The sequence below is a fragment of the Bos indicus genome, chromosome 6 (assembly GCF_029378745.1).
Source record: "Bos indicus isolate NIAB-ARS_2022 breed Sahiwal x Tharparkar chromosome 6, NIAB-ARS_B.indTharparkar_mat_pri_1.0, whole genome shotgun sequence".
NCBI lineage: Eukaryota > Metazoa > Chordata > Mammalia > Artiodactyla > Bovidae > Bos > Bos indicus.
Window position 1 is genome coordinate 45,955,220 of NC_091765.1, and position 21,202 is coordinate 45,976,421.

At 41.9% G+C, this 21,202-nt stretch overlaps 1 protein-coding gene across 4 annotated transcripts in view; it reads right to left on the reverse strand.

Moving 5' to 3' along the window:
- Window positions 1-1,996: 1,996 nt before the first annotated feature.
- Window positions 1,997-21,202, reverse strand: part of SEL1L3 (SEL1L family member 3) — a 108,342-nt gene continuing 89,136 nt past the window's right edge. For 3 of the 4 annotated variants that reach the window (XM_070791244.1, XM_019962546.2, XM_070791246.1), the window contains 7 exons: window positions 18,484-18,574; window positions 18,267-18,351; window positions 17,052-17,161; window positions 12,725-12,852; window positions 11,689-11,791; window positions 11,534-11,606; window positions 1,997-3,124 (listed from right to left, as the gene is read on the reverse strand). In XM_070791244.1, coding sequence (XP_070647345.1) covers window positions 2,985-3,124; window positions 11,534-11,606; window positions 11,689-11,791; window positions 12,725-12,852; window positions 17,052-17,161; window positions 18,267-18,351; window positions 18,484-18,574 — 730 coding nt within the window. In that variant the 3' untranslated portion in view covers window positions 1,997-2,984. Of the gene's footprint in view, window positions 3,125-11,533; window positions 11,607-11,688; window positions 11,881-12,724; window positions 12,853-17,051; window positions 17,162-18,266; window positions 18,352-18,483; window positions 18,575-21,202 lie in introns of those variants that run through there. The other variant, XM_070791245.1, reaches the window with a different exon arrangement.

Sequence of the window (21,202 nt, forward strand, 5' to 3'; positions counted from 1 at the left end):
AGCGTGTTTGGGCAACTGTCTCATATCAGGACAGCTCCCAAGAGTCCATATTCTGGACCTTAATCAACCTACCATGGTGTTTTAGGTTGGTATTATGGGCTGAATTGTGTCCTCCTAAAACTCACGTATTAGAGTCTTAACCCCCAGTACCACAGAATGTGATCACATTTGGAGATAGGGTCTTTAAAGAGATATTTAAGGTAAAATGAGGTCAATAGGGATGGGCCCTGATGCAATAGGACTGCTGTCCTTGTAAGAGGAGGAGATTAGGGCACAGAAACACACAGAAGGAAGACTATAAAGAGATACCGTTAGAAGACCTGCCACCTACATGCCATGGAGAGGCCTCAGAAGAAACCACCCTGCTGACATCTTGATCTTGGATTTCCAGTCTCCCTACAGCAAGAAAATAAGCTCTGTTGTTTAAGTCACCCAGTCTGTGCTACTTTGACATGGCAGCTCTAGAAGACTAACATAATTGTGTTTCTTGGAAACAGATTCTTAGTGCAGGGTTGTGTGGAAAGTGTTATAGGAGCCTTTATAGGAGATGTCAGGAAATCTAATGTGAAAACAAGGAGGGCAGAATTGGGCAGAGACAGAATTTGAGCTAGAATGAGGGTGCCACCAAGATGGTGTTCTGGAGCTGGGGTGGCCCTTCAAGGGCTGTTCCAAATTGAGGCAAGGAGCCTTTGTTTTCCTACACCAATCATTACCAAGGTGAAGGAGGGGTGATGATTTTTTTACCTTCTAAGGAATGTTTGGCAATGTCAGAACTTTTTTGGCTGTCACAACTGGCCTATGAAGGGGTGTGTGTGTTGGGGCGGGGTGCATGCACTACTGGCTTCTAATGGGTAGAGACCAGTGATGCTGCTGTAGTACATCCTAATGCCCAAGACAGGCAACCCTCCTCCACCGCCCCATGACAAAGAAGCACCTGACCCTGAATGTCAATAGTGCTGAGACTTGTGCAAACCTCCCTCCCGGCATTAACAAGTCATTGGCCCTGAGCTGCATGTGGAAAGATTTTTACCCTGTCACTGATGGCAATTCCCAGTGAGGAGTGCAGCTATGAACTGTCAGTGGCCTGTGTTCCCAGCAGCTGGAGAATAGGCATGTTTGCCATGAAGAGCATCTAGGTGGACCAAAGAGCCCTTGATCTGACCCCTCAACTTCTCTTTCTAATAAAAATAACAAGCAATCATGTTCAGGGCACCGTCCTCAGAGTTATACACGTTATTCTACTTGATTGCGTGTGTGCTGAGTCACTTCAGTTGTGTCCGTTGTCTCTTTGCAACACTCTGTTCTATAGCCCACCAGGCTCCTCTGTCCATGGGATTCTCCAGGCAACAATACTGGAATGGGCTGCATTTCCTTCTCCAGGAGATCTTCCCCACCCAGGGGTCCAATGTGAGTCTTCTACACTAGCAGGTGGGTTCTTTATCACTAGCGCCACCTGGGAAGCCCTGTTATCCTACTTAAGCCTCATAAAAAACCCAAGAGGTGGGTTATATGGCCAATATTTTGTAAAACAGTAATCTAGGACTCAGAGAGGTTAATCACTCACCCCAGATTACAGAGCTAGTAAGCAGCAGAACCAGAATTTGTATCCAGGGCTGTCTGACTCCAAAGCCTAATGTTTTCACAAGCAGGAAGGACAATCTTTGCTAAAACAAGAACAGTACACAGAGGAGGAAGAGGATGGGCTACAGACTTAGCAGAACTGATAGAAACCCAGCCTTATAACAGCAGAGCCCTGAGACAATGGCTGATACTGTGTGAACATCACAGGGCTCAGTCCCTGAGCTCAGGTTCCCTGGAGAGGAGACTCCTGCCACCTCTCTATCCACAAACGTTAATGTTTACCAGCAATAATCCCTCTCATAAGGGGACTTTTTCTTTTTGCCTCCTTGAGGTGAATGTATGGACTTTAGGACTTTGTACAATGACAACAGTTAACTACAAAAAAATTTTTAAAAAAGCAACCACTTCCTAGGAGTCAATGGTATAAAAATAATTTTTATTTACTACTGTAAATAAAGTAGTGCAAAGAGTAGTTTGGACCCACAATATTGCATTACTGATTTATTTACTACCTTAGCAGCAAACAGTGTGGGCAGTTGGCCCTTTCTCTTCTCTCTCTCTCTCAGACACACACACACACACACACACACACACACCCCTACGCAGATGCAGGCAGGCATAAGGGGTGGGGAATGAGACTATGAGCTAAAGGCTTGTTTCCTGCGTTTTCCACTGCTGCCAGTCTATTCTAATGGGTAATTCATGGAAAATACTACACTTAAATACTAAGAATTTTCTAAATGTTATTTTATGGATTGCAATTGAAAAGTAAACGACATCCAACAGTGTCATTAACTGATTTGGAAGCATTACGACCCTAGAAAAATTCAAGGAGAAAAATGCAAACCCATTTACAAAGCCATGGCCTTTCCTGTGTTTCCAGCCTTAACCTATTCATTTCAAGGTGCCTCAGAAATGCTGGTCTTAGATGTCAAATGGAAATCTGTCTGTGGGACTGCGAGGAGCAGGGCAGTGGCAAACACGCATACCAAATATTATCCAACTGGTAGAGAAGTCACAATTTTCTGCTGTTTTAATAAAATGGAATGAACAAGGGGCTAAGATTCTTAAAATGCACCTCAGTGTATAAGGATTTGGATACACCACAAGGCAAACTCTGACTCCCTGTACACACAATCATTAGGCATGGACATCCAGAATAACCCAGTTAACCTTCCCAACACACCCCTGTGATCAACATGCTCCTTGTATTTGTTTGATAACCTTTGGTATAACCACTGTCTGCTCTGGGTATTTCTTTGATTAAAAAAAAAAAGACACCAAGTGCAAAATTCGCATCCAGCTGAGAAGACATTTAAGGTGTACAATGCCCCAGCCACAGCTCTCCAGTACCAATTGTTGAAAGGATTCTCTCTCATCTGGAGAGACCTGGATTGCACAGTTCACCCACGTGGCTCTGGATTGTTGGTGATGGTGGGCTGGTCCTGAGCGGAGGCATCTGCCGTTGGAGTCACAGCTGGACTTGCAGTGGGGTCCGTAGGGTTTGCGGAGACCCGAGCTGGCATCAGGTGGGAACTGCTGGCTGCAGAGACACGTGCACAACACATGCTGAATCCTCAAAACAGTGTGTAGAGGACACACAACCACACCTGGACTCTAGCAAGCCAGAAGAGATGCTGCTCGTCTAGTGTCCTTGATACTATAAACAGATGAGCGACTTAGGACCCATTATCTGGGTTCTTTGGACTTTGGTGTTTCCTCCTATAAAAGGCAATTGGAATAGATATGCAAAGATCTCTGGGAGTCTTAAAATTATGCTGCAAATTCCAGGTAAATATTAAGAAAGAAAGAAAAAGAGGAAAAGAAAGGGAAGAAGGTGGAGGGAAGGAAGGAAGGAAGGAAGGAAGGGAGAAACAACTCTTGGTCTATGTTTTCTATGGTCAGATCTCTCTCTTTTTTTTTCCACTTGGTATTGATGCTATGGATTATAGCAATCAATCAGAAAAGAGTGTTGGTTTCATTCACATTCTGATTCCATTTGGATGATATACCAAATTTGATTTAAATTGACTTATTTAAGTACATGTATATAAACTTTGGAAAACATAATTACCAGGCTTAATTATTTATCATTCTACCTTTAGTAAGAAGCTTGGACCACCATAAAGATTAGGGAGGCTTATAAAGTTTTATACTTTATGTCAATAGTTTTCAAGTGGAGGTAATTTTGATTTCCAGGAGACAGTTGGCAACGTCAGTAGACATTCTTGGTTGTCACAACTGAAGGGTCAGGTGCTACTGGCATTTAGTGGGTAGAAGCCAGGGATGCTGCCTAAGCATCATAAAATGCCTATGCCAGCCTCCCCTACTCCCATCAACAAGGAATGATTCAGCTCCAGATATCATAAGTGCTGAGGCTGACATGCCTGCATTAGGCACCGACGTTGAGATATATCCTGGTCCGTCCATAAGACTGGGCTCTGGGACCTGGCTGCCCTGCCTTTAATCAGTGATGTAACCTTGGACAAGTTACCCACTCTCTTTCTGCCTCTAAAAAAAAAATGGGCAAAATAAGAATGCTGCTGCTGCTGCTGTGTCGCTTCAGTCGTGTCCGACTCTGTGCGACCCTATAGACGGCAGCCCACCAGGCTTCCCGTCCCTGGGATTCTATACCTTATTGCCAAAAGGACTAAATGAATTAATGCATATTCCATTCTTAGAACAGTGTTTGGTTTGTCTACATACTCATTAGATGTTAGCTATTACTACTAGTGACCTGGCTTACTATGGTAATGTATTTATTTATCAATTTCTGGGGCCTGGCTGGCAGGACTGATGAAAGCATTTGTTTCTGGGATGCCTACGGCTCACTTTTAGACCCCAGGAGCTTATGAAAATAGCTAAAACTTTGAAGCCAGAAAACCGAGGAGTCACATGGTCCTGCCAGTTCTCAGTTGCTGAGCGAGCTTGGGCAAGTTACTTCACCTCTCTGAGCTGCAGTTTCTCTGTCAAATGGGGGTAATATGACATGTGGCTAGTACAGTGGCCATGCTTTGTGGGAACAATTGCTAGTTCGCCTTTAAGCAGTGCTCTTAAGTTCTGCAGTCCTTGAGTCAGTAGGTGGGATCATTTTTAAAGGTTCCCAAATGTCCATCCTGAAATGTACCAACTTGCAGAAGATGCCACCAGATGTTGATCATCTGACTTCTGGATAAACTCTTCAAGATTTCCACCTCTGAGAGGCTATTCTAAACAAATCAGGAATGGGCTCCAAAGCCTCTGACCTTTTTGAATATGTAAAGGAATTCTTCAAGGAACCCTCTCCAATATCTACAGAAGACTTTGTGAATCCAGAGACTGTTCTGAAAGAACAAAACAGTGGTGGTGGTGGTGCAGGGTGGGGGGTGGTGCCCAGGTGTTATGTAATGATGTGACACTTCTAGGCCAGAGTCATCACTCCGGCAGGTGACCTAACCATGGCAGAGACTGTGATACCCGGTGATTCGGTAGAAAGACCATTTGGAGTCAGGAGACCTGTTCTAGGCAAATCACATTTATCAATCACTAGTAGGCAACTTTGGGGTATATACTGAATGGCAGACATTTCAGTCCTAAGATGATGCTTGAATCTCACAGGCCTTGGTTTCCTCATCTGTAAATTGAGGGGCTTGGATCACATGGTGTCCAAGACCTTCTCAGGACCAAAGATTTATCCTTCTGATGATTCTTTGAGGAAGTTAATGAAGTACTAAGTCACCTATTTTTCCATTTCAAGCTCAGGGAAATGTTTAAATCACCATGGTAACAAGATAAATCAGCAATCAGTTTTCTGATTAAAACAAAAAAGGGCCAATGTGTAAATGTAGAAAGAATGCATAATTAGCATTGCCACCACTGAAATCTTGTTAGAACATAATAAAAATGCTCAATGTTTCAGCAGTAAATTTGCTATTATCCATGTGAGAACTCTTCCATTTTCATCAGGAGTTTGCAATCATTGGACAAGCCTTGTCCCCTACAGTGGGTCATAATTTTAGAATGGCCTCTTTGTCTCCACTCACCTGGAATCCATTCTAATTTGATTAACGGACTAGAATCAAGGTAACCAGGAAAACCAGCGTGCTGCTTAAAAAATTGCAGAGTGCATTCCAGAGCCAAATAGAAGTGATTTTTGGATTATTTGTTGTGTGGGGGACCATTTCCTGTTCATTAGTGAGAAAAATCAAGAGTTGGCCCTGGGTTGGCAGACTGCAGTCCATGGACCTAATGTGACTTGCTGCCTGTTTTTGTATAGTTTGCAATCCAAGGATGGTTTTTGCATTTTGAAATGGTTGAATAAAAATCAAAAGAGTACTATTTTATGATATGTGAGAAGTATATGAGATTTAAATAGTCACGTCCACAGTAGCATTTTATTGAAGACCAGTCTCATCATTTGTTTTCCAGTATCATCAATGGATGCTTTTGAACTATAATGAAAGTTGAATAGTTGTGACAGAGATGGCCCTCAAAGGCCCAAATGTTTATTATCTGGCCCTTTTCAGAAAAAGTTCACCAACCTCTGTCGTGGACCATTGTAGGAAAAAAACCTGCTTGCCAGCTCACCAGATGTGAGCACAAAGAAAAGAAGAATAGTAGAGAATATATTGGGTGAATTGGGAGATAATTGAATATTTACAAAGACAGGGGAGGTAGGTGCAAGTAAGGAGGTGAGGGAGGGAAACTGAAAATCTGGAGATTAAATCTATTTCATTTGAGCCTCTGGCTCCAGCAGGGCCCAGCCCATGTAGAAAACCCATGTCATTTAAACATTTCTCATGAGTAAAGATACCAGTAGGGCACCAAGGGTAATGAGATAGGAGAAAAGTAAAATCTCACCATTAAATCACTCTGACTTTAAAGCTACTGCTTTTTTCGTGAGCACCACTTTGTGACATTTTACTGTAATTTTAGAAGAAACCTCATTAACTGGAAATGGAGAGGACAGGGAAAGAGTAGGAAAAGGTTTAATTAATCTTGATCGTATCATCTTATTCTTTTTAAAAGACCCCTAAATTAACTACTTAGGGGAAACGGATGATGAGTTGGCTTAAATTTTGAATTGGCTGACATTGGTTCCAAAGGTGACCCTGTGTCATGCCCGGAGCTGGTAATTCTACAGATCTTGCTCTCTCCTCTGTATTATGTTTAGACATAAAGTTTACACTAATCTGAGGAAGGCAGGACTTTCTCTGAACTGGTCATTACATTGTCTCCCTCTATTCTCCCTTTTACTTTCTGCTAGGCAGCCAAGGCTCCATACTTTTTTTGGTCTCAGGGGAGATTTGTGACAAGAGAAATGGAGATGCTCCCAGACACACTTTGGGATTTTCCCCCCTCAAAGCCTGAGTCTATTAAGGCAACTATGCTTGGCATCTTTGACAGGGAGGGAAGAGGAAAAGTGCTTTAGAGATGCAATGAGGTGGGGAAAGGAGGTTTTTGGAGTGTGAGAAAGAGGCTGAGCCTGGCTGGGGGTGTAGCTCAGTGGAGTTCTCTTCTTGCCCTGCAGCAATCTGAGAAAGGAAGAGTTGGGGGAAGAATGGCTAATGGTGATCAGCCTTGGGACTCATTGATGACTCAGAAGCTGCAAAGCTGAAGGACCTGGAAGGATGCTGTAGGCTCAGGTCAGTGTGTATTCTGTTATCAGACTGATGATCATCTGAGTGGTTAGTGCCACCCAAGACCCATGGACCTTAGCACGTCCCTGGGAGGCGTCAGCTTCCAGAAAGATTGAACCAACTGGGGAAATGCAAGCTAGGAATCAAAAACAATTTCCCTCAAAGGAAAGAAAAGATCTTTTGTGTGTACACAATATTTTTTGTGGACTTATTCTGGTATGCTTGCTAAACTAATCGGTATCTTTGTTCAGCTGGTTTTTGAAAAAGAGTTTTACGTCTTAGAAAGAGTCTAACAGCAAAGAAAAGCATGCTAGACTCCTGTAGTGTTGTGATACTGACTGAGGTAAACAAGCTCTTTAAGTGTAGGCGTTACCTGCTGTCAGCATGCTTTAATGGAAAGGAAAATGCCCCAGAGACCACTACTCCTTAGGAAGCTCCCAGCTAACATTTCTTGAGTCCTAAAGAACCCTATGTCCTTTCATTTGGCTTTCTCAACTACAATACGAGGTAGGTATACTTCTATTTTTGCTATTTTATTTATTTTTCTTTCTTTTCTTTAAAAAAAAATTTTTTTTGGAGTATAGTTGCGTTACAATGTTGTGTTAGTATCTAAGCTACAGCAAAGTGAGTCAGCTATATAAATACATATATCCCCTCTTTTTTGGATTTTCTTCTCATTTAGGTCCCCACAGAGCACTGAGTAGAGGTCCCTGAGCTATACAGTAGGTTCTCATTAGTTATCTTTTTTATCCATAGCACCAATAGTATATATGTCAATCCCAATGTCCCAGTTCATCCCACTCTCCCCCCTAGCCCGTCCCCGCTTGGTATCAGTATGTTTGTTCTCTATGTCTGTGTCTCTATTTCTGCTTTGTAAATAAGATGGTCTTCTGCTGTTTTAGAGAATGGGAAACCGAGAAACAGAGAGGGTCCCTCCCTTGCCGAAGGTCACACAACTAGAGACAGGCCGGAATCTCAGCAGCCTGAGCTGTCAGCTACTGTCCCGCACCACTAGCCTTCTGAATGCAGGACAATTTAATGTGGCAAACACAGTGAAATGTTGACTATATATCACAAAGCGAATAAACTCAGGAGGAAAATGAAGGTAGCTGGAGCTGAACGCAAAATGGATGGACAGTTCAATTTAAAGGTCTGGCCATAAATCATTAGTTTTTAAAAACAACTGACAGTAAAAAATGCAAATCACAAAATGACAAAGATCCCTAACTTATGGCACAATCCTCCCACCCAGAGCCTTAAGGGAGGCTCTGAGCCCACAAATCCTGTCCCTCTGTACTCTGGCAGTCAGCATCCGGGCTGCATTCCTGCACCGGCTACACCATGGCCAGGGTTACCACCTGCATCTCTACAGGACGTTGGCTCATCCAGGAGGTTCCTGGGGCAGAAACTTGCCCTCTCAGGACCCCTCTGCAGTGCTTCTCTTCTTCTCTGAGCTCCAATCCCCCCTTGCCCCATCGCCCAATCACTGATGGAGTACCCTCTTATTTCAAAACTAGGGACAAATCTGTACTTATGTTGAAGACTTAAAAAATATGAAAATAATTTACTACATACTTTAATTCAATGCTAGTCCTAACAGGGCTGGTAGGGACCCCCATGGAGGCATGTTTTGGAAATACCTGCTGCTGCTGCTGCGTCACTTCAGTCGTGTCCCACTCTGTGCGACCCCATAGACGGCAGCCCACCAGGCTCCCCCATCCCTGGGATTCTCCAGGCAAGAACACTGGAGTGGGTTGCCATTTCCTTCTCCAAAGTGTGAAAGTGAAAAGTGAAAGTGAAGTCCCTCAGACGTGTCCGACCCTCAGCGACCACATGGACTGCAGCCCACCAGGCTCCTCCGTCCGTGGGATTCTCCAGGCAAGAGTACTGGAGTGGGGTGCCATTGCCTTCTCCGTTGGAAATACCTAGAGTTTTTGTTTTTACTTAGGCCCTTGTGACTCCAAGTATGACCCATAGAATAGCTCTGTGGTTGCAACCTGAAACCCTGTACGAAATGTAGGCTCTCAGAGGCCACCTCCAGACTGACTGACCTAGAATCTACATTTAACCAGATCCCTGCCTGATTTCTATGCACATTGAAATTAAGAAGCACGGGGCTAGGATATACATATTGAAATGCGTGTTATTTTATTATAATTGCTTTCTTTTTTATTTCTTCTTTATATCGCTGTTTAGAGTATTTTTAAAAATAAGTATATAGGCAGGTTACTTGTCCTTCATTTCAGGGTACCAGAAAATGTGTTAAAAAATATGTCTTATGTAAGATGACAATGGGTCAGAGGCAGATGGTAGCCCCTGCTGTAAAGTATTGTGACTGAAAAAGCTCAGATGTCAGCTGCCCTACATCCTTTCTTGGATTTTATTTTGTGATTTTGGGTAAACCATGTCATTCCTGTAGCCCCCATTTTACCATCTGTAAAATGAAGGGCATAGAATTAAATTATTTTATATATATATATTCAGACTTCTCTGGTGCTCACCAAAGGGAAGAGGTATGTATATAAAGAAGCAAGTTAAAGAGTTTGAAAAAAGTGAAGAGAAAAAGAGAATGAAAGAGCAAAGGATACATAGGAAGGGGAAAACATATCAAAAGGCAGGAGGGACAGGGAGATGGAAATGTGGAGGGACTGATAATGAAGCTATGGAGAAAGGAAAAAAAGATGACTTCTGATAAAAGCCATTCTACCAGCCCATGAATTTTCATGGCTACCAGCTGGCATAAAATCATAAAGACAATTTTCAGCTCCTCTAACGGAATTGCATTTGTAATAATCATAACAATATTTCTACAGAGTAAAAATGACAAAGATAATTTGAAATGGAAAACACTGACAAGATGCAAAATAAATGTGCTCTACCTGGCAACAAATTTAGGGACGGGACAGAATTTGCATGAGGAAAATTTATCAGCCGGCATGCTACAGGGCATCAGACCTGGAAGGGTTTTTGATGGTTCCTTATTAACCTCCTCAGGTAATCAGGGAAAATGACTCTGTATTAGCCTCTCAGAAGAGTGACTTCCATCTCACCATCGAGTATGTGCTGAAATGCACTCCTTTTGCTTTTCATTATTTGCTACACAAACAGCGGCTGTGCCGATGCTCAAACGCCATGTCCAGTCCTAATGTATCCATTTGTAAATGTCCCTGCCGGTCTTCATGCATAATTCGGTCCTGGTATAGCTTCCCAGGTGGTGGGGAATTGGAATTCTCTACTGAGAGGCGTTCGCAAACGTGAGCACCTACTCAGTGTGAGGTCATAAATGATGAGACCAAGGCCTTCCTCTGACTCAGCTGATGGTCTCATAGGAAAGACAGACACCACAGCGAACTTTATCAAGAGGGTTTTATATACCAAATAAACATAACATCTAACATTGAACTACAGTTGTCATTTTAGTGCCATGAGTATTTTTTTTCACTGAGCCCTCCTAACAGCCCTGAGAAGTAGCTACTGTTATAACTTTATTTACTGACGAGAAATTAGAGGATCAGGAAGGTGAATAACTGTTCATAAGTCACACAGCTAATGAGGCGATACGCCTGGACTCTAAACCCAGCTAGAAGGACCGCCCCACCCTAGTTCAGAAAAGAACTACTGACTAGGGGAAGCCACACTAGCCGAAACGCTGGCTCCATTAGCCTTCTCGGCCCCTCCCTCTGAATCTAAGTGACTGGGTATGTTATTCATCACAAGAGCTTCTTTATCATCCCACATGCTTGACTGGGATAAACAGGAAGACTTTGTGCCAGAGGGAGCCTTGGACCTGAGTTTTAAGACACACAAAGTATAGTTTTGGTGTGTGTGCACGTGTGCTCAGTTGCTCGGTCTTGTCTGACTCTGTGACTCCCAGGATTATAGCCCTCCAGGCTCCTCTGTCCCTGGAATTTTCCAAGCAAGAATACTGGAGTGGGGTGCCATTTCCTCCTCCAGGAGATCTTCCGGACCCAGGGACTGAACCCCCATCTCCTGCATTGGTGGGTGCATTCTTTACCACTGTGCCACCTGGGAAATCCATAGTTTTTTTGATAGCAGGTATATTTTCAATGGGAGTAGACATTTTTGTTAAATTTCTTAAGCACCGTATTTTTTTTGTTTTTTAAATCCTTGCTTATTTTGAAAAGTATAACAATACTTGGAGCCTTGCATCAGCCAGAGATTACCATATAGCCCTAGGGGTAACCATCATTTCATGAATGATCCTCCTAACAAAAAGCAACAGCATGGCCAAGGAGGGAAAGTGTCATTTTTCTAGTAGGGAAAAAGAATCACTACTTTTTTATATATGGGCCCAGCTTTTTGTAAATCTTTACCTGAGACAGACTGGAAATATTGCACAGTCCAGGCGATCAATATGGATAGCAGGAAGGTTCCCAGGAAGTAGATCTGCAAACATCCGAAGCAATGTCAGATGACTGACAGAAGGCAGGGACCACGAGGGCAGGGCTGGGGGGAGACGGTTCCTTACCAGCGCAGAGTGCAGTACAGCGCCCCAGATCAGCCGGAGGTTAAGGTAAAGCCAGGCCAGGGAGCAGGGGCTGAAGGACTCCTCATTGCTATGGCTCCAGCACCTGCAGACAAACAGCACAGGGCATCCTGACAGTGTTGGAAGACGTTGGTAGCATTGCCAATATTTGCAGATCCTCAAACTCATGTCCTTCTGTTTTGAGTCAAATAAGCACATGTAAGATGAGGGGAAAAAGAAATAAAGCAGTTCTGAGGAGTCTGAGCCTACATGGAAATACTAGACACCCAGGCAACAATCTCAGAAAAGGTCAGTCTTATCATTTATAAAAAGACATTTCAATGAAGACCTTGCAGCATGGAGACTGCCAAGTAACACTTTTGTCTGTCTGTCCAAAGTCCAGACACAGGGATACCTCTCTATCTGCAGAAGAGCATCATCTAATTGGACACTATTTTTTCCACTCTCATGGAAAACCTGCGTCAGCATTTTAACTTCAGATCAAGCACATTCTATATCTCAGTCCTCGGTTACTAGAAAGGGGAATTAAGTTTGGGTCCAGCTGTGTGTTCTCTAATTGAAACAAATCCTGGGCCCTCTTCACATCAAGCACATTCTGTATCTCAGTCCTCAGATACTAGAAAGGGGAATTAAGTTTGGGTCCAGCTGTGTGTTCTCTAATTGAAGCAAATCCTGGGCCCTCTATAACCACTGACATTAGAAAATAAGGGGCTCTTCCCTCGTGGCTCAGGCAATAAAGAATCTGCCTGCAATGCAGGAGACTAGGGTTCGATCCCTGGGTCAGGAAGATCCTCTGGAAAAGGGAATGGCTACCCACTCCAGCATTCTTGCCTGGAGAATTCCATGGATAGAGGAGCCTGGTGGACTACAGTCCATAGGGTCGCAAAGAGTTGGACACAACTGACCAACTAACACTAATACTTTAGAAAATAAGAATAAGGATAACTTTAGCCAAAAAGCAAACACTACCCACTTGGATTCCCCAGCGTTCACAGTACTGAAGAGGCTCTGAACTCACCTTTCATACAGTTCCCGGAGGATGGAGATGTTATTAGAATGGATTGTTGGGTCAATTTCCAAGAAATCCAGAATATGATGTGGGATTATAGCACCTTCCTCTATTAGCAGTGCCAGGTTAAAAAATCCCTGAAAACAAGCCACAAACCAAACTCATTCTTTCCTTATAATAAAACTTAGACGTACACTCATCAGAATATAAACTTTTACAACCTCTGGATTTTTCCTCAGTCTTTAGAGCCAGATGGCTTTGTCATCTTCATTGATAAATTGTTTCCCTAAATATATGCATCTGAGAAACTTATTTGCAGGAGAACCAGGAGGCTTTCAGAGGCTACAGCATCCCATCTGCTCAGAAGCCAGTCAACCGGGGGAATCTGTCCTCCTGCTCACTCTCTCAAGACAGAACTTTCTGGAAAACATGCCCTTGAGTTATCAACAAAACCAGAACACTGAGTCAAAGGCAATCTGCATCATTACATTACTACCCTGGGTCACCATCGGCATGTCAGAAATTGAACAAGCTGTGGCTGTGGGCGCTGATGGAGAGGGTCTCTGATACACATAGTCATGTATGAGTGTTTGACTCATCTTTCCTAGGCTAGTGAGGAAAATCTCCTCTTCTGATTCCTCTTGGCACAAATCCTCTACTCTGGCATGCTTCCCTACCTCTCCCTTATTAAAATCTTCTTCTTGACCCACAGAGGTAGGGACTACCATATTACGCTGTGCAGGTGCAATAAAATCACACAGTTAAGAGCCTGATGGTTGAGATGCTTCATAAAGAATGACAACTATTATAGTACCTGGAGGAGATGCACCATCCATCATGAGCTGAGCATGTGGCCAGACCAAGAAATAAACAATGATGCATAACTTATCATTAGGGCTTTACAGAGTCCAAAGAGTTGTTGCCCTTCAAAGAATTAAGTCATACTTTAATGACTTATATCCTCCCTTTTCTTTCATTTAGTTGATTCTAAATAAAAGTCACCAACCCTTGGTTTGTAAACAGCAGGAGTCTCACAAGCGTGCTATGATCACGATAAAATAACAGAGCCAGCATTTCTGAGTGCTGTTGTATATGAGGCTTGTTCTGTTTTATATATATTAACTCAATCCTCATAGCAACAAATCAAGATAGGCTCTATTACCCTGTATACTACTATTACTAGGAAGCTGAGACACAGAAAGGTTAAGGAATTTGCCCTATGTCATGCAGCTGGAAAGGGGATTCAAATGCAAGCAGACCAGATTCACAGTCCCAAATCTTAAGCTCCACTATGCTGACAAATAATTTCTTAATAGTTATAGGTCTCTTTAAATTTTACACACACACAAAAGCAGAAAACAGACTATTTCTTCACTTTTTGAAAGAAAGGTCCTCTTAAAATGAGGTATTAGAAGAAAAGAATAAAATGACTTTATAAAATTGTAAAGTCTCAGAACAATGGAAAAATAACATGGTTAAAATAAATGAGACAACGGACTAGGGAAATATTTATATGCAATGTAATAGCTTAAAATTCATTATCTATTGGCCAAATGTATAAAGAACTAATTATAATTTAAATTGAAAAATACCACAACTCCAACAGATAAGCAGACAAAGAGTAAGAACAGAGAATTCACATAAGAAAATATGAAGAGTTAAATAAATTATCATAGATAAGTATATGTAAAAGTGTTCATCCCCAGCAGTGGTCAAATACAGACAATTTAAAACAATAAGGAAGGATCAACTTGTATTATTCAATCAGCAATATTAAGCCATGAAAATATCCAGTGCCGATGTGATTTCCGTTAACCTCTTATACTTAAGTCCTGCTTGGTGATATATTGATTGGGAAACAACTTCAGAAAGCAAATCGGCCATATACTATTATTATGAGCCATAAAACAATTTAGACTGTTTGACTTAGTAATACCATTTCTCAGATTATAAAGAAATTAATCAAATGGAGGTAAAAGGTAGAAATACGAACATGTTCATTGTAGTACTTACTATATTTGCAATGTAATAGGAAATGACCTTCACATCTTCCTTAATAGACTTCCTTAGTAGACAAAAATATTGTCTATTTTTTAATGCTGTGCCCCCACCACTAAGCAGTGTCTAAGACATGGCAGGACTACATAAACATGTGTCAAATCAATCAATACATTAGTGAACAAGACATAATAAATGTCCATGAAAAGATAAAACTTAATAAATTACATTCTATCAGCTTAACAGAGTATGGGGCAGTAGTTAAGAGTAATAATTACAGAGATTAGGCAATAGGAGGCACATATTCCTGCAATATGTGAGAAGGAGCAGACTTTTCAAGTGACCCATGTACTCTAGTTACCATTACAGAGACCCACTGGCCTGTGGCCAGGACTCAGAAAGGCATGGAAACTGAAGGAACTAGAAAAAAAAAAAAAAAAAGACCAAAGGAATAAAGCCCCCTGACACGGAATTATAGGTGCATTCTTCAATATTTTTCTCTTTAAAAATTATTCTTTAATGTTTTTATAACATTATCTTTTGAAAAATAAAAACTCAGAATTAAAAAAAAAAAAAATTAGGTCCAGGCCTGATTTTGAGTAACAACAGATGTCATTTAGGAGAGTTTGGCTCTCGAGCAAATCCCTTTAGCACCCAAATCTATTTTATTCCAGAACAAATAATAATAGTTTAGGCTAGATCATGTCCCCTGAGCATACTCAGAGATGGGCTGGGCACTTTACATCTAGCATCTCATATATCTTTGCAATCTATGATTTGGATGTTATTATTGTCCTCAGTTCACAAATGAGAAAATCAAGACTCAGTACTTGAGTGACTTTCTATGTCCAAATAACTGTGAAGTGACAGAGATATGGGTAAAAGGAACATAGTGCCTCCTTTTTAAAAAAAAAAAAAAAAAGACTGAGGTGGGAATTCTCTGGCAGTCCAGTAGCTGGGGCTCTGTGCCGTTACTGCCAAGGGCCCAGATTCAATCCTTGGTCAGGGAACTTAGAAACTAAGATCTCAAAAGCTGAGTGGCATGGCCCAAAAAAAGAGACCGAGATAGGAATGTTTCCAACTTTTGCTCTGTGATCAGATCACAAATCACAACACCGGAAATCTGCGGCATAAGACAGTAACAGCTATTCTAACTTTCATCATGAAATGGCCTTGAGGTCCTTACAAGAGCATTTTGATTAGCAAATATAGAAGGAATGAGAGAAATAGAAAATTATCGTTAGCACACCACAGTTGGTTGCCTGAACATTGTTGCAGGCAAGAGTTACTGAAGGATATTAAAATCAGTGGGCAGAAGTTTGAGGAGAAATAGAATATTTGCATGGTCGCAAATTCCCTTCCCCAAACATCTATAAATTAGAAAGAGAAAAAAATATTAACATTACAGGGAAGAAACCCAGCAGAAACCGCCTTCACTGAGTGAATGAGATCAACCTCCCCAGTAATAAGACATCATGCATGCCTCATATGATACGCTGAGAAGGACACCTCACATCTGGGCTATCCTTACCCCAGTGCAGAAACTCTATATATTCATGAGAAAAAAGGAGACAGACACAAATCAAGGGACATTCTACACAATATCTGACCAGCAGCCTTCAAATGTGCCAAGGTGATGAAAGACAAAGACTAGGAATGGGCCCAGATGGAAGAACTCCAAAGAAAGATGACAACTAAATGCAGTGTGGGGTCCTGGAACACAAAAGTAACGTTAGCGGAAAAAGTAGTGAGATCCAAATAACTTCTGCCGTATAGTTACTGGTACTGTCAACACTAATTTCTTAGTCTGATAATGGTATTATGGTTATGTGACCTTTCTATAATTCTACAAATATTCCAAAATAAGAAGTCCCCCCTCTCCCGAAAAAAAAGGTCACTGAGAATAAAGTTCTATCACTAAAGCACTGACTCAGCTATACAAGTAAACTCCTTCCCATTTTGACCTCTTACAGATGCTTGAGTTTCTACCTGGTGAGTTAGTTTGATGGAATCTGATAGAAAGACTCCTGGGTTTGCAGTCAGGAGACCTGGGTTTAGGCTCTGACTGCTTCATCTATTACCTGGTTGTTTAGCCTTGAGCATTTTATCACCTTGTCACAATCTTGGCATTCTTTACTATAAAATAGGTCCACTGACCCCTGTTCCCACAAGATTGTTATGAGAATGGCATGGGAAACATAGTAAGTGCTTGATAAAGGTTCGCCATGCTGATTAGTGGCCTCAGAGAGGTTGTGAGGGGCTCATGAAAATGAATGAGAAGTGGATTTGCAACCTCAGGAACGAGCACCACCAGGAGCTCATTTCCGTTGCTATTTACCTGTGAGTCTCCATCCAGCGCTGCTTGGGCGTACATCTGCACAGACAACTCAAGGTCTTGTGACTGGTTTTGGTGGCCATAGTAGTAAAGATCTCCCATTTTCAAATATGCTGCAGGACAAGAATTACAGGTCCATTTGTCAAGTGGTTTGATTTCAGATCGATATTTTAGAAGAATGGCTCATTTGCATTATTTCAAATTTTTTCCACCAGAATCTGAATACAGATACATCTTTAGGTTTCCTTGCTGTTAGGAGGGGGAAAATGATTTCTGCATTTCTCCATTTCTGGACACATTTTCCTGCTTGGCTGGGTAGCTCTCCTACATGGAGACTATCCAGTGAAAATCAGTCTGCAACCTCACAGTCCAATCAGCCAAGGATGTTTGCAGTATTAAGGTTTTGCTGCCTGGGTTTTATGATTGATGAGCATGTCTTTACTCTGTTTAAGCCATATGTTTTATTTTTTCTCTAAGGAAAAATTTTAAGAGTGTATGTATCTCTCAATGTCCAATCAGAAAAAGAATCCACGTTGGACCATTCAAAACTGGGATTTTGCAACTGGCTATGAGTGTTGGAAGAGCTGAAAGGGCAAATGGGAAAGAGTAGGCAACCTAGAGATTAGCAATGAGGGAAGCTACAACCTTCCCAGAACTCGGGGCCAGTTGAGACCACAGAGGATGGACTGCCAGGCAGGAGCTGGGACCATGGAAGTGCAGCCATTGACAGAGATACAGCCCAAAGCAGACAGAGAAATAGAGAAATATTTGGGCTTCTCATCTTCTCCCACGCTGACATTTCCTGCCTGCGCCTCCCATTGGCTGAAACTAATCAGATCCAAATGGGTCTGGGAACTGTAGTTCCTGAGGGTCAGCCTCCTATCACACAGAGCAGAACCAGGTAGACAGGGAATCCATCTGAGGGCAAAAGGGTAAATGCCTGGCCAGGGACTCTCCAGAATAGCTTTCTCTTATAAATTCTCGCTGATTCCTTAGAAAATGGTGGATCTAAGCATTCAGTAGACGATGGATGAGGAGAAATGCTCTGCTTGAGATTGAGAGCAGAGTTTAGGCAAGATCTTAATGGCTGAAATTTTTCACTCTCTTTCTTAATTGTTTAGAAATATCACACTTCACACAAAGCTGTTAGATGTTCCCTGTTACCAAAGATTAAAAGCCTCCAAAGCTTCAATTTAGCACCCGTTTCTCTATACATACCAAATGAAGGAGCATCGATTTGAAAAACAGAGAAATTATAGTATCTCCAAACACAATTAACACCCAAGTATCTCTTGGCCAGGTCCTAAGGGAATGAAGGGGGAGAAAAAGTTAACTCATTAATATTTTGGCCAAGTGACTGATTTTGCCTCCATAAAACCCAATTCATTATCCTTAACCTTAGAGCTTCTAGTCTGAGGAGAATACATTTACTTACTGGCCTCTCCTCACAGATGTGTGCTAAATTTGTCTGTGACACTTCAATTCCAGTTTCTGCTGCTAAAACATAATACAGCAAAGCTTCATGCCTAAAAATAGATGATTAATAATAAATTTCATATAGTGGCTTTTACTAATATTCACAGAGAGCTTTATATTCACACATAAGAGGGCACAAAATAAGCAGTTTTTTTTAAAGCACAAAATCATGAGTTTTTTTTTTTTTTAATAAATACTGTTGTTAAAAATACTGCATGCACTGATTTATTTTCTATCTTAAAAGGCTGAACTCACAGATAAGGTTGGGGAGCTGGTTGATACAACAGCGACCTCTACTGGCCGAATGACACGTTGAGTGCTGCCTAGGGACCTGTCTATCGGCTTTGGGTCCTTGAAATCCTTCCATCCTCCATCCTCCATCCTCCATCCTCCACCCTCGCTTAGAGGAGATAAGTGGTATTAAGAAAAAGCTCTGTGCTTTTGAGTCCTGTTTTGTGAAGGGCTTTATGAGGCTTAGGACTCTGAACAAGCTTAATTAAAGCTGAGCTTTTGAGGTACATTAGAAGTTTGGCAAAGGAGAAGCAGTTTACAAGGTGCTTGATACCAATGGTCAAAAACACATTTAAAAAAAAAAGTATTCAAGACCACTGGTAATTGAATAATTGCAAAACAATGAGACCACCTGTCATCTGTTGAAAGGTTGGCACCCGATTCATAATCCGGATAACGGCAAGGGCTTGGGGAAAATGGACATATTTCTCTAACCACTGCTAGTGGGAAGCAGTAGCAATTGATGCAACTGTTAAATGTGAGAGCCTTACAAATGTACATACCACCTGGCCCAACAGTTCTGCCTCATGAAGGTTTATTCCAAGAACCATGTGTAAAATAGACAGCCGTCGGGAATTTGCTGTATGGCTCAGGAAACTCAAACAGGGGCTCTGTATCAACCTAGAGGGGTGGGGTGGGGAGCGAGATGGGAGGGAGTTTCAAAAGGGAGGGGATATATGTATACCTATGGCTGGTTCATGTTGAGGTTTGACAGAAAACAACAAAATTCTGTAAAGTAATTGTGCTTCAAAAAAATTAAATTAATTAAAAAAAATAAAAAATAGTAAATTTAAAAAAAAAATCAGAAACATGCAAAGACTCTGTGACAACAGAGCTCATGTCGGATCTGTGTATATCAACGATGACAACATCAAAAACTCCACAAATATCTGTAAACCAGTGGCTCGTTCAATTAACCCATGGTGCAGCCACTTTCAGAGGAGGTCATTAAAGTGATGTTGAAGAAGAGCATTCAAAATTGTAGAAAGGTGTCTATGCCAAATTTTCCATTGGGTGAGAAAAGCAGGATAAAAAACAGTGCAATCTCATTTTTGCAAAACAAATATAAAACTGAATACACACATGGACATACATATGCAGATGCATATATGCAGAGAGAAAAAACTACTTAAAACAATCCACCAGAACGCTAACAGTACTTATCTCTAGGTGCTGAGAGTGCAAGCGATTTTTTTTTAACTTATCTGATTTCCTCCATTTTCTTTTGTGTTACCCATTCCATAAGTTAAAATTTTAACTATAAATGGTTGTTTCTAAAGCTTATTTTTCATTTTCAGTGGCTGACATTAAGAACTCTTCATTAATTTTAGCTCCATCTAAGAACTGTTTAAGAAACGGCAGGGCAGGGGGCTGCGGACAGTCATCTTTTCTTTTGTTGGCCACACCTCATGGCATGCAGGATCTTAGTTCCCCAACCTGGGATCCAACCTGTGCCTCCTGCAGTGGAAGTGCAAAGTGTTAATCACTGGACCCCCAAGAAAGTCCCAGGAGGTCATCTTTTCTACATGGCTAAAACAGCTCCTGGCAGGCCTTCTCGTGGGGACAGAGAGAGATGATTGGGGGTCAAATTAGGACAGGCAGACCTTCAATCAGACATCCCAGGTCATGGCTGCTGAGTGTGCTGATTTCTGGCCTCCGAGATACCCAAGGCAGCTGACCAATTAGGCATGACTCATGCTCAAGAGATAAGACTGGCTAAGCAGCCATGAAAGGAGTGTAACAAGCCACGTAACAAGCCCACAACTGAGACTGCAACAACACAAAAGGCCCCAGGCATTTTCTTACATAGCCTCCAAGAATCATGTTCGGTGACAAGAATCCTCAGAGTGGACTCTAGATGGAGGACCCTCGAGGAAGGTTCAGCAGCAAGACCCATCCTACAATAAGGTCCCATCCCAAAGGTCTTATAATCTCAAACACTCAGGTTTGCATCAGTGCCTCAGTTTCCCCCAGGGATGGATGAGGGAAGGAGATGGTAGAGAGTTGTCAGCCCAAGGTCAGATGTCAGGGGGTTCCCTCTGCTGCCATCATGGAACAGGGTCATATTACTGCAATGTTAAGAAAATGAGTTTTTCTTAGACAGTGGTTGGGCAGACTGTTAGATTTTGGGAGCAGGGGACACAGGTTGACATTTCCTGTAAAAACAAAGTCACTATGATAAATTTTATAAAGACAATACCTTGTCTCTAAAGTTACTTGGGTGGTGGGAGACGGAAGAGAGGAACACATTTTATAGGAACACTTCCACTGCCTGGGGCTTTCCAGGTGGCTCAGTGGTAAAGAAACCGCCTGCCAATGCAGGAGATGCAGGTTTGATCCCTGGGTCTGGAAGATCCCCTGGAGAAGGAAATGGCAACCCACTCCAG